Raw genomic sequence first — 13,076 nt, 5'->3', positions numbered from 1 at the left:
CCAGGTTTTCCCATATTGGCTTTTGTCACATATGCTGCGAGATGAAATAATTGTTTTGTTAGTGTCAAGGTGGAACTTTATTATTACTGATTGATTGATTAATTGATCCATTACATTTATTGACTGATTAAATTAAAAAATTAAAAGGAATAGTTTTTGCTCTGTCATTTTTTTTATATATACTCAGGTACTTTGCCATGTGATTGTGAATTTGTTAAACCGACAACAGAGATGCATTCCTGTTGAACAGAACATTGTTGATGAGAATCTTAACTTGCTCTGGGTTCGATTTGTTTACCAGTCTCATCTCGTCCTTTTCTCTTTGGCGCTGTCCTCCAACGAAGCAACGATCCCGATTCCCAACTTTCAACTGCGTACAATTCTAATTGGCTTGTGCGGAATGTGACACTTGAGTCCAGCATACATTCTAGCCACACTTTTCCTTGCGTAGAACTCGCTTTCTACTTTGACTTGCAACATTTTTCAGACCAGACCTTTCTCGCTCAGAGAAAATCTCATCCGGTTTCACCGCTTTTTCTTCGATTCACATGTACTCTGACAGTCAATGCATCTTAAAATAAGACCATTTCTTTTTTTACTTCTTTACTTTCACCATGTGGGTAAACATGAGTAGCGCGTCTCACTGGTCATCGCTCTACGATATCCAGACCGCTTTGCTAACTCAAAACCAGTGGTGGGCGGCGCATAAGGACGCCGTCATTGTAAACGTCGGTCGACAAGCTGTGTAACTACGTATGTGAATCAGATTCAGCCAGTCACTCCTCACTCATTGAATCACATGGCAAAATGGCACAAACTGAATATTGTAGTTGTATTTTGTACTTTCACTCGGCTTGTGTTTTTACTTTTTTTTTTTTTTGTGCGCAACGCAGAATGTCTGTTGGCAGAGATCACATCACGTTAGCAGTGCTCACTTGCGCACATGCGCACTTTAGAGGGAACATTGCTCTCCACCATAATTAGCTGGCAACTCAGGCAGGTGACTTTCAAACCTCCCATTCAACAAAATCTTGTAATCAAATAGAATGTAACGGAAGATGACTCATGGATCTTCTCGACTTTTATAGTTTTGGGGATTGGTTCGAGAATCAGCATGATCACAAATTAGAGAATAGTGACACACACAGTTCACGGTACACTATATAAATTATAAACATTCCTACCCACAAAACCTCTGTGACTACAGGTGTTGCCATGGGAACAAACTTGGCAAGGAAAGTTCTTAAAACAGATGTCACTGTAGTGAGCTGAGGTGTGTGGACATTAAATGGCATACAGACTTTGTGAAGGCAGCTGGTTCACTTCACCTGCCTGATGCCTCAGGCGGTTTCTCTGGCATGAATATCTCTGCTACCCTTTCTGAGAGGGCACAGTATTCTGGTCAAAATATTACCACAGGGGTGGCGTATACATGCCAGGTGCATACATTGGTTGTGATAATGTGAAGCAGCTAAAGGTAAATACTCACTATACACATGAATAATAAACTGTACAGCAGATCGGTGTCGGGTTGGTGCGCTCCTCAGATAGTATAACACATTAAAATGTATAATATCACATGGATATGAGCCATTTTAAGACATTGCTGGGTCAAAATGAATTAATGTGGTCGTAGTGCCCCATTCAATTTGTCTAGTGGTCAGAGCACTCCGACAGGGTTGCATCTTTTATTGCAAGAGCAGCTGTGTGTCAGTCTTTACCATTTTACTTTGTTAGAGCTGATCACCTCTCTCTTTCCACAACGTTTTTGGAAATGTCATGGTCAGTGTTTTCAGGTCCATGAGAATTGATGTCAACTTATGTCCAATAAAAGAAACCGTAGGAAAAATGTTTAGCCAAGCTACCATTCTTTTTACTTTGCATATACTGAATAATTGAAATGATATCTGCGAAAGTACGTGGGACACATTTTCAATCTAATTAGTCAACCAAAAGCATTTTACATGATTGCTTAATACTATTATTTCAAACTCTGTTAACATTACAATAGAAGATTTCATAGGCATTCTTGCAGAATTCAAAAGCAGTTTAGCAGCATATTAAAGTACACTGAACTACCACTACTATAACAGCCAAAGAGCAAATTTGTTTACAACATGGGAAATTGAGTCAGTCTTAAGGAAAATATTAGAGAACATTTGTATCATAAATGTCGTAAATATATTGAGTAACATTTAATAATTTATACAACAAAGTAATACAAAATGCAATTGTCATTTTAGATTAATTTCCAATTGACAAGTCCATTGCAAATCAAACACAGACTTAAAGAACAAAAAAAAATAATGTTCATACTATTACAATAGAATACCCTAGTTGCAAATAAACACATCATATTCATCTTCATTTTGCCACAGAAGTTAGAGTTGTGTATAAACCTGACGTAATTTTCTGTCACTTTTATCCCTTTGTCCCTCAGTACACCTTGCGAACACAATTCAGGTTAATTACCTGAGGGCTCAAATGGAGCTGTCTTCTTCTGTCCCCACAACTTGCCCTGTGCTCTTTCTTCTCAAGCTTCCCTCCTCTCTATTTAAGATTTACAGGGCAATAATAGAGCAGCGAATGGGGAGTAAGGAACACAGACATGGGTTAATCTGTTGACCCTAGCTGTTGTGCACTTTGGACCTAGCATCTGGGTGTACTGTATTTCTTTTTTGCTCTGCTACAAATGATCTGTAGAGAACGATTCCTAATCCCTCAAAGTACAGCTCACGGTTCATAAGAAATTTGCACGTGAAAAGAATGGCAAAGCACAGAACAATTTCTAGCTAGAGTGCATGGCTGAAAGATGGGAAAATATTGACAAACCAACTTAACGTGTAGTCGTATTCAGAGGTGGGAGCCCGTATCAGACTACAACAAAAATTTGGTCAATTGCATTTTGTCAGACGACTACCATAAAATCTTGCTTTAGCTCAGGCAGACAGTGGAAACACGACAGAAGATTTATTCTGATAGTGGTGTCATCCTGTTTTTTTTTTTTATGATCGCAGGGCTTTATCTTGTCCAATGAAACACTGTCGGAGTGGCCAAACCAGAAAATATGTTAATAGTCAACGCGACTGGCTACAACTCGACGATATGGAAATGTACTATAATATGTTAGGGGGAAAAAAGATCATAAATAGGAAAAGCATGGTGTTGTCATGCGTTCCTGGGAGTGGACTTTCCATTCAAAAAGTGCTTGAGGTATGTTCACATACTTTTAATACAACACTTCTCACAAGAAGGCAAAATAATGTTATGTAGCCTACCAAGCAAGTTCTAGCACTAAGGTTTGTAAGTAAACAAGCCAGCATTCTTTCTAATCATCCTCTGAAGCTTCAGTTCACATTGTTTCATTGTTGACAACAGTGACCAAGTATGTTGGCAACAGCAAGAACAAGTGGTGAAGCTGGTCTCAATATGTAATTTTATTGGTTGACGTTAGCGTGCGCCGTGGGAATTGTCATTGATATGTCAGATTACAGAAATATATTGCAGAAAATCATACATGCAAGACATTTTAACATCGTGGGGTTATCTTGGGACCAAATCATCAGACTGTTATTGGGCCAAATCTTTGGTCATGGATTATGACTCAGTCCAAAATGTATTGTCTTTCCTAACAAAATATATCAGGCCAGATCTGGGAAATCGCCCACAATTGTTAATCGTGCCAATATCGAGGCTAAAATCCTCGAGTCTGCTTCAGTGTAACACTTTCCATTTACTCAAGTAGCATTTTAGATCGATAGATTGATTGATTGATTTTTGTCTCACCTAATGATGAAGTATTTTGTTCCAAATGATACATTATGGATGGTGCATCTGGGATCTGGGCCGTCAGTGGGGACTGAACTAATCCACCTGTTAATATTAATTCCATCACATCACAATTTGGCATGTTTAAAATTCATTTGAAAATATCCTATCATACTAGTACACCGCAAAATTGCCCTTTCTTCAGGGTACATTTTCACAATAATGATGCAGTGTATATGACTGCGTGAGTGTGTGTGTGCGTGTGCGCGCGCACGTGCCCGTATTTCTAGGTGTGTTTAAAACATTTCACATACCAAAATATTAGGGCTCCATATTGTATCAGTCATGATACTTTTTCAACAAAATGAAATTTTACTTGCTGCATACTTTTTGTTTCTTTATTAATATTCCGACCACTGCTGTCAACCTGGTCAATTGACATTTGATGTCAAATATTAATGTTAGCGCTGTAGGTGCTTTGGATCCATCAACAAAATCGGAGGCATTTTAGAAACACAAGGGAACACTTTTGGACAGATTACACAGACATGAAAAAAAGCATTTCAAAGAACAGAAAAGCAAAAGGTTACATTTTTTGTTTGAAAGTGAAGCAATTTGAGAGTTGTTTGCTCACACGATGACGGAGTAATGAGTGCATCTAAAGCTGTCTTCAATAATCTATATATCCTCCGTGCAGGGTAGGGACTTGGGAGAGGGGCCCAAGTCTATGTTTTCCCACTTGAGGTGAGGGGTGGTGTACCCCTAGGACTTATCACCTGTCAATCAAAAAACTGACAGACAACCTTTCACACTCACACTTTTACACTTATTTAATTTCAATCGACCTCCCTTGAATGTATTTTAACTGTGTGGGGAAAGAATAGATATGGGTGCTTTATATTTTTTGCAACATCACCTACTGTAGCTATGTAAAGGACAAAATTTGAGAAACAGTCAATAGTTGGTGTCAACAGACAATACGCACTGTAATTCTACATCATGACCGACTACGCTCACAGTAACAAGGACATTGTTACAGTGAAATATCCCTGATGTGGAAATTTAAAGCATTTTTATCATTATGAAGTTGGAATTTTTGATACTGGTCTTGTATTTGAGCTCATTAGATTGTGCAAGTGTACTTAATTGTCCACTGAATTGATATACTGAAGATATTTATGTAATGTTAAAGTACAATTATTCTGAAATGTGTTTGTGTGTGTACGATTCAGCCTTTGTTATGTACACTGTGGCCAAGTTTTTGCTAAGACAATTTTTTTTTCACTATGAAAGAATGAAGAACAGTTTTACATGTTTCTTATCATAATACGGGAAAGCAAAAATAAGCATATGCTAAGTTTTAAATACTCTTTTTGGAAAATGAATCCAACTTACGGGAATAGTCAATATTTGTGATGATGACCCTTTTTTTTCAGGATGTCAGTGATTCCCTTAGACCAGGGGTGCTCAATGCGTCAATTACGATCAAGTGAGGCAGTTTTGGTTGATCGCATGACCGCGGGGCAAAAAAAAACAAAACCAAAAAAACTCAGCCTATCATGCATTCTGTCGCTTGATTCAGGTGTGCCCAATACATCGATCGCATTGCGTCAATTGACTGACAGTCGGTTTGACCAATACTGGCCTTTTCTGACATGGGTCACTGTACTTGTGCACATCAGAATCAGCTTTAATGACCAATTGAGTAAAAAGGTTAGTCAGTGCTGCCCTGGTAAGACATTCAGAACAAAGAACAAGGAACAACATAGCAACATATAGGAACTATTCCTTATAAGACGTGCAAAATCTATATAGATAAGCGTGTTAACGTCCCACATTGTGTTGAGCTTGTACATAAAGGCTAGTTCGAGCAAGCTGGCGAGTTGGTCTACACTTACACTCTTGTGTATGTGTTCTTGCCACCACCCCACCCCCACAAAGCACCATATCAGTAAGTTTTTAAAAACTGATGTTTCCAACAATATAGAACCAATGAAAATTGGTGCAGCAGAGTAATCCAAAATATTGAATTAAAAAAATCTCGATAGAATGCGGTTCATTTTAACTATTCTGAACACCCAGTGTCAATGTATAAATTGATACCTTTGATGATATCTATCCATCCATCCATTTTCTTTGCCGCTTATCCTCACGAGGGTCACGGAGAGTTGCTGGAGCCTATCCCAGCTGTCAACGGGCAGGAGGCAGGGTATACCTTGAACTGGTCGCTAGCCAATCGCAGGGCACAAAGAGACAAACTGCCACACTCACAATCACACCTAGGAGCAATTTAGAGTGTCCAATTGATGTTGCATGTTTTTGGGATGTGGGAGTAAACCGGAGTCCCCAGAGAAAACCAATGCAGACACGGGAAGAACGTGCAAACTCCACACAGACGGGGCCGGGATTGAACCCCGGTCCTCAGAACTGTGAGGCCAACGATTTACCCACTGATTCACCGTGCCGTGCTGATGATATCGTTTTTTGTTATTTTTATTACAAAATAATGATTATCTTATTATCGCTATTATTATTAAGATGTAATTCATGGGAGAGCTGATGTGGTTTAAGTTGTCGTTCTCCACTGAAGAGCACATGCACTGACATACTTTATCGTATATATGCCATTTTTCAGAAGCAGTGAATAGATTTTGCTGAGCATGTTTCCAAAATATCCAGTTTGGCATCCACAATGTAGAAGATGTAGGACTGTGTGTCCTGTCAGCTGGTCAGCACAGAATGTATTGACAGAAGACATACTGTAAGTGAATTAGTTCCAGTTGGACTTGACTTGACCTTCAGGGTCATTTCATTCAGCTCTGTCTGCTCTATTGTTCGCATCTTCGTTGAGAAGATGTTTCTGATAACATTCACATGTATGCCTTGCCTCTATCTACACATTGCATAGGGGGCCTCTCCAGCCAGCTCTCCGACAAATACAGTACATACTGGAGCTCTCAAACTGCATTACAATCAAAGCACGACAGCAGTCAATGTTCCTGAATAGCGTGATACAGTGTGTACGTGCTCATGCAACAGTAACAATGGTTAAGATTTACTTTAACAGTCTCTAACAGTGGTCAGGTAAAACAAAACAGATACATATGATCAGAGACGACGAGTTGTGTTAGAAAAGATATAAATTAAATCCAAACTACAAGTTTTCCACTTTGAAGTACTCCCTCTGGGTTCTAAAGCAGTTTCTTAGCTTTCGCTGTCACATCCTCATGTAGACTCAGAAGCATTCTTCTGGGATCCTTTGCAGCACATCGTCACGGTCATCCTGGTGTTGTCCATATCTTCAAAACACGTTTCTCTGGTGACCTCTCGTTGTTTGAAAAGGAGGAAAAATATCAGGTCCCAGGTGAATACAGACGTAGCTCCAGCAGAGCAATTTTCCTCTTGTTCAGGAGCTGTCGAATGTTTAGGATATTGTGAGCAGGCGTGCTGCCACCGTTAGCGGCCACGAATTGTCCCATCACACAAACAAAGCAAACAGCATAGGATCTCTTCGCGGACATATCAGTTGATCGTCTGGCACACACTGAAGGGCAAGACTTGTAGCTTGTTGTCCGAGTTTAAAATGGACTTTTAGTGACACCTGTACTCTAACTTTACTGACAGATATTATAACACGTGAGGCACAACAAGAGTAGAAAAGGTAAGAAAGTTAAAAGGAAGGGTGGGAGTTATTTGAAGGCAGTGATAGTGTTCATGATGGCTTACTGCTTACTGATGCGACCCTGAGAACGCCCGATCTCGTCAGATGTCGGAAGCTGAGTGGGTTTGGCCCTGGTTAGTACTTGGATGGGAGACCGCCTGGGAATACTGGGTGCTGTAAGCTTCTCTACCCGCTGTGGCAACCCCTAACGGGACCAGCTGAAAGGAAAAGAAGAAGAAGAAGTGATAGTGTTCATGATAGTGTTGCAGTGTTAGTGCTGCTCTTGAAAGAGTACAGAGACTGTAGTGATGTCACCACAATTTACAGGTGTCACAAAAACAAGATTAGATAACAGATAAAAGAACAAGGGATCATGCAGCAAAACTGGAAAAAACGTTTGGCCCTAATAACTCCAAATCGGTCTGGGACACACTACAATCTCTAACTAATTACAAGTGACGATCTCGCCCAGTAGACCACAATAGTGGGCGAGCTGACGACCTGAACAGCTTCTGCTGCAGATTTGAAAAGAACACTTTGACTCCACAAACCCACCAAGTTGCATCACTTACCACTTCAACATCTCCGACTCATCCTTTTACCATCCAAGAACAGGACGTAAGGTGCATCTTCAAACGGGTCCAGACCTTGTGTCCCCAAATTGCTCTGTGTGTGTGTTTCTTTCGGCCCACAGCAGTTTACCTACTGAACTAACAGGTATGCGGATGATGCAGTCAACATGGGTCTATACTTTCTCCTTGAACACTTCAACAGAGTGGGAACCTATGCGAGGATCCTGTTCAGCTCTGTGTTTAACACCATCCTCCCCGAACTCTTCTTCTCCATGCTTCTCCAGCTCTGTGTCTCACCTGTCATCCGCTGGTGGATCTACAACTTCCTGACAGTCAGGACACAGGTGAAGCTGAGGGACACCACCTCATCCACACAAACTATCAGCACCAGGGTCCCTCCAAGGTTGGATGATCTCCCCCGCTGCTCTTCTCACTCCACACAAATGACTGCACCTCAAGGCACCCGGCTGTCAAACTACTGAAAGACTCTGATGAGTCTGCATACCAGCAGAAAGCAAAGAGACTGGAGCTTTGGTGTGGCCAGCACAACCTGGACCTGAACAGACTAAAGACTAGAGAGATGATTGTGGACTTCAGGAGATATCCTTCACCACAGCTGCCCCTCACACTGTCCAACTGTCTTGTGTCAACTGAGGAGACCTTCAAGTTCCTGGGAATTACAGGTCTCACAGGACCAGAAGTGGAAGACAAACATAAACACCATCCTCAAAAAAATCCCAGCAAATGATGTACTTCTCGCTGCTTCTGAGGAAGCACGGCCTGCCACAAGAGCTGCTGACACAGATCTACATAACGGTCATTGAATCAGTACTGGGTACATCCATCACAGTCTGGTTGGGCTACATAAGAAGGACAAATTCTGACTGCAACAGAGAATCAAAACTGGTGAACGAATTGTTGGCACCACCTGACCCACCTCTGAGGACTTGCACATGACCCAAACTAGAAAAGCGGAAGAGTCCTATCGGACCTTCCACATCCTTGTTACCAGCTCTTCCAGCTCTTTCCATCGGGTAGGCGCTACCAATCAATGCAAACCAAAACTAGCAGGTATTCCAACAGGTTCTTCCCTCTTGCAATTAAATTAATATTAACAGTATTACTATTATATTCAAAAGACTATTGCATGACTAGTCACTTTAAACTGCATACACTCAGTGCACAATGGTCATTGCAGTGGACTATCACTCTCATAGGCATTCTAACTGCTCTAAATGTTTGAAGATTGCATCCTTTGCACAACTTTGCTCAACTATGAATGAAAATGTTCCCTGTCGATTGACTGTCTATCTATTGTTTTTCAGACTCAACATGTGTGTCATACTAAGGAGGCACAAACTACAAGAGACATTTCTCCTGTGCTATTTACATAATTGGCTAATAAAGCTTATTCTGATGAAATCAATCATTTCGCAAATGTTAACTGCTAGATTTTTGAATAAGACTTTTTCTTAATTGCAGATTCCCAGAGTGGTTTATATTCATTGATGTTTTTAAAACAGAGGATTGACTCTGCATCAACTTAGAGCATCTTTTCATTTATCAGCAATGTGCAGTATGTTGGTCTTGCAATGACAACTTTTTCATTTTGACATGTATGTTTCACTGCATTAGCAACCTCAGATAATTTTATAAAATGAGAACAAATAAACTGCCAGAACACTTCAAAGGCTCGACAAAATGTCTCCTGTACTTATATGTTTATTAGAGCACTGTGCTGTTGTGATGCATGAGATTTGGATGGCCCAACCAGAACACTGCTTGTGCTGGTAATCAAGTTACATTTCAGAGTTTTTGCTTTGTTTTGATACTGTACATTGCATTGCTAAAGCTAAAATTACCAGAGCTTGAGGTGATCTGATAATACTGATGTACCTGGATAATGACTGTATGTTTGAAACATGAACTAACTTATTTGCTTCTTATCATGTCTTTTGTAGGGAGTACCTAATTTCCACAATGGGTTGACCTTGAATAACAATTCACAACTGTTGGGGATCCATGTTTCCTTATTTCTCCTTCATGAGACAGTATGTGTTAGACTCATTTGGTTTTTGTCTCAATAACTACACATCAAAGTTGGAATGCTGTACACAAAAATTGCGTCATCCAGGACCTCTTACACGGGCATGAAAAACGAGCAATGTTTGCAGTAAGTAATATACAGTAAGATATACAAATATACAACGGGACGGTGGGGAATCTGGTTAGATCGTTGGCCTCACAGAGGACCATGTTTCAAATCCCGGCACTGCCTGTGAGGAGTTTGCATGTTCCCCCGTGCCTGGGTGGGATTTCTCCGGGCACTCTGGTTTCCTCTCACATCCCAAAAACAAATGTTCATTGGAGACTCTAAACTGCCCCTAAATGTGATTGTGAGTGCAATTGCTTTCAGTCTCCATGTTCACTGCGATTGGCTGGCAAGCAGTTCAGGGTGTACCTAGCCTCCTGCCTGAAGATAGCTGGGAAAGGCTACACCTGTGACCCTAGTGAGGATAACCTGATCAGGAAATGGATGGATGGATACCATTATGCTGTATTGTTACCTACATATTGGAGTTTAAAAATAAGTTGCTCATTAGTAGAATGTCAGGATGACATGCTAAAACATGAATGACCTTGGTAAACTTGAAATAAGCATAAACATGGCACATTTCCCATATTGTATCTAACATAAAACTGGCAAAGAGAACGCAGCAATGGAAGTGACTCAAACAGTGAGGGATGAAACAAACGGCTACAGTGTGAACCGGTTAGAAGTAGTGGGTCAGCCTAAGGTGGAGTGAAGAAAGACAGAGGAACAGAAGCTCTATCCATATTGCATGATAGAGAAATCCACATTGCTCACCTACCACCTTTCCCTTCCAGAGGCTCCATGCTGCATCCCAGGGGTTCTGTTGAATTAAGCACAGCGCCAGTTTCATTTGGCCCTCTGACTTTCTCATCTTTTCTTCCCTCACTCTCCATCCACCCATCCATCCTTCCAACTAGGGAACACCAACAGTGTTTTTTCCCTGGACTACATCAGTGGTCGTCTGACAGTGAATGGTCAGCTGGACAGAGAAAACCCACTCTACTCAGCAGGATTCTCTCTTAGTGTAAAGGTGAGCTGCTAAATGGGCCGAAGCATTCATGTCATGGAAGTGACTGTCACATCATGAACCAGCGACCAGATGTCAATCCACCTCATCTTTATCGAGCTGTAAATGGGTTTACACTGGCACATTCAATTAAAATGTTCCATTTTGGTCATCCTGCCAATTAAGATGGTTCTCAAGCTACGTTGGAACATCTGAAGTCGGGCAGAATTTGTGAAGGGATGCTGGTCGCCCTCTGATGTGTTTGCATTTCAAATCACAACAGTTAATCTCTGTTATTATCAATTTGAATCCATGTTGATCATAATGTGAATCAGGGTGCTTTTTTTTTAACGACGTGGGTCAATATGATATCATTGAAACACTGAACACACGAAATCGTGCGAGCAACTCCCTTTTGTTCTCCATCCTCCACAAACCAGCAAGTATTTAGCTAATTAACACATGGATGGACAAACAGAAATACAAAACCCTACGATGTGTTTTCATCAGTTCAAAGGAATGACCTCTACTTAGTGCCATTGTAGTTCAATATGATCATTATGACATTGCTAAAAGAACAAACCCAATGGAAGCCAAAGACTTTTGAACTGGACTGTACTTCCATGAGAAACCAGAAAGTGTAAATATTTACTTTCAAGGTCAAGAGTTCATCTAACATGTGTACACCGATAGATAATGTGCTCCCGCACAATTGTCACCCTGATAATGTGTGCAGGCATTTGTGGTTTGATGCTTTGATAATGTCCCCTTTGCAGGTTTGTGAGCAGTAAACAGCCTACAGCTTGTCCAGGGAGAGTTTGAGGAACTGAGTTGCACAAGATAAAGGAATAGGATTTAGTGCCCTTGCCGATTTGAAGGGCTGTTATGTTGCTCCCTCCTACTCTTCTTTGTCCTCCTTTTTTTAAGTGGATGCTTTCTCTCAATTCCTCTGTCCCTGCCCTGAGCCTAAAGTGTATCACGCTTGGCTTGCACACCCCCTTTCTCGTCAACTTCCAACCTCACTTTTCTTTTCTTTCTTTTTTTTTTTTTTGCCGTAATTTCTTTTCAGCCATTATTGTGCACGGAGGATTTTTCACAGAGCGCAAGAGATTGCGTGAAATGGATGTCGAAGAGCTCCTTGAAAGTGGAAAGATACACAATCAAAGAGCTTTTGTTATCAATGTGACGGCAATGTTGGAGTGTAAAGTTCAATGTTATGTTGAGTCAAATCATTCACACTTGAACTTCAAAATGATGGTGCTTACTATATGACCTTCTGGAAACACACTTATATGCAGATTTAGTCTTATTGTTCATACAAAGCTGTATGTGTTTCTGTGGTAGGCCGGTGTACTTTCTCTCACGCTCTGACTCAAAATGAAAAGGGATACTTGCAAATATATTCCAGTCTTACTTAATCTTTTTAATTTAAATCAATAATGAATAAGATGAAAAGCAGAATAAGTGAAAATGCTGGGAAAAATGTCCCCCCAAAATATATTTATAAGATATAGATTTGTTTTCCTCCCCTCATTCTCTCTCTGCTTATGCTTCCTTGGTAGTGATGCTATTGATTTTTGTAAGGCAGCATAATACGACATATTTTTCAACTTCAGGCTAGATAATGTTGAGATTATGTAGGAAAAGTGACATTGGGATGGCTATATTACTACCTGGACACCAGCAGTATGCTCTGCTGCTTGTAGCACACCTCTATCAACCATCATCGCACCATCGAAAGTCCAACCCCATTTCTACACCCCCGCCTGCTTTCTTTTTTTTTCTTTGCAGAAACTTCAATCCTCAGACAGCCAGAGAGAGAAATTGCGCAATTAGGTCTTCTCGATTGAACTATTTTCTCTTAAATCTCATTGTGCCTCTGTGTGAATTGGTCTACGTGTCGGGGTTCTCCTTTGGCCTCACTTTTAGCCCTCTGATTCAACTTGTGCTCTTTTTTGATTCGATAAATGAAAA

At 40.6% G+C, this 13,076-nt stretch overlaps 1 protein-coding gene across 1 annotated transcript in view; it reads left to right on the top strand.

Annotated features, from left to right (window-relative positions):
* Positions 1-13,076, top strand: part of cdh23 (cadherin-related 23) — a 215,694-nt gene that overhangs the window by 93,761 nt on the left and 108,857 nt on the right. The window contains exon 10 of the mRNA XM_061836939.1: positions 11,014-11,126. Within this exon, the coding sequence (XP_061692923.1) occupies positions 11,014-11,126 (113 nt within the window). The remainder of the gene's footprint in view (positions 1-11,013; positions 11,127-13,076) is intronic.

Source organism: Syngnathoides biaculeatus, chromosome 12 (genome assembly GCF_019802595.1).
Source record: "Syngnathoides biaculeatus isolate LvHL_M chromosome 12, ASM1980259v1, whole genome shotgun sequence".
Classification (NCBI taxonomy): Eukaryota; Metazoa; Chordata; class Actinopteri; order Syngnathiformes; family Syngnathidae; genus Syngnathoides; species Syngnathoides biaculeatus.
Note: the sequence above shows the minus strand (reverse complement) of the source record. Positions and strands in the feature narration are given on the sequence as shown.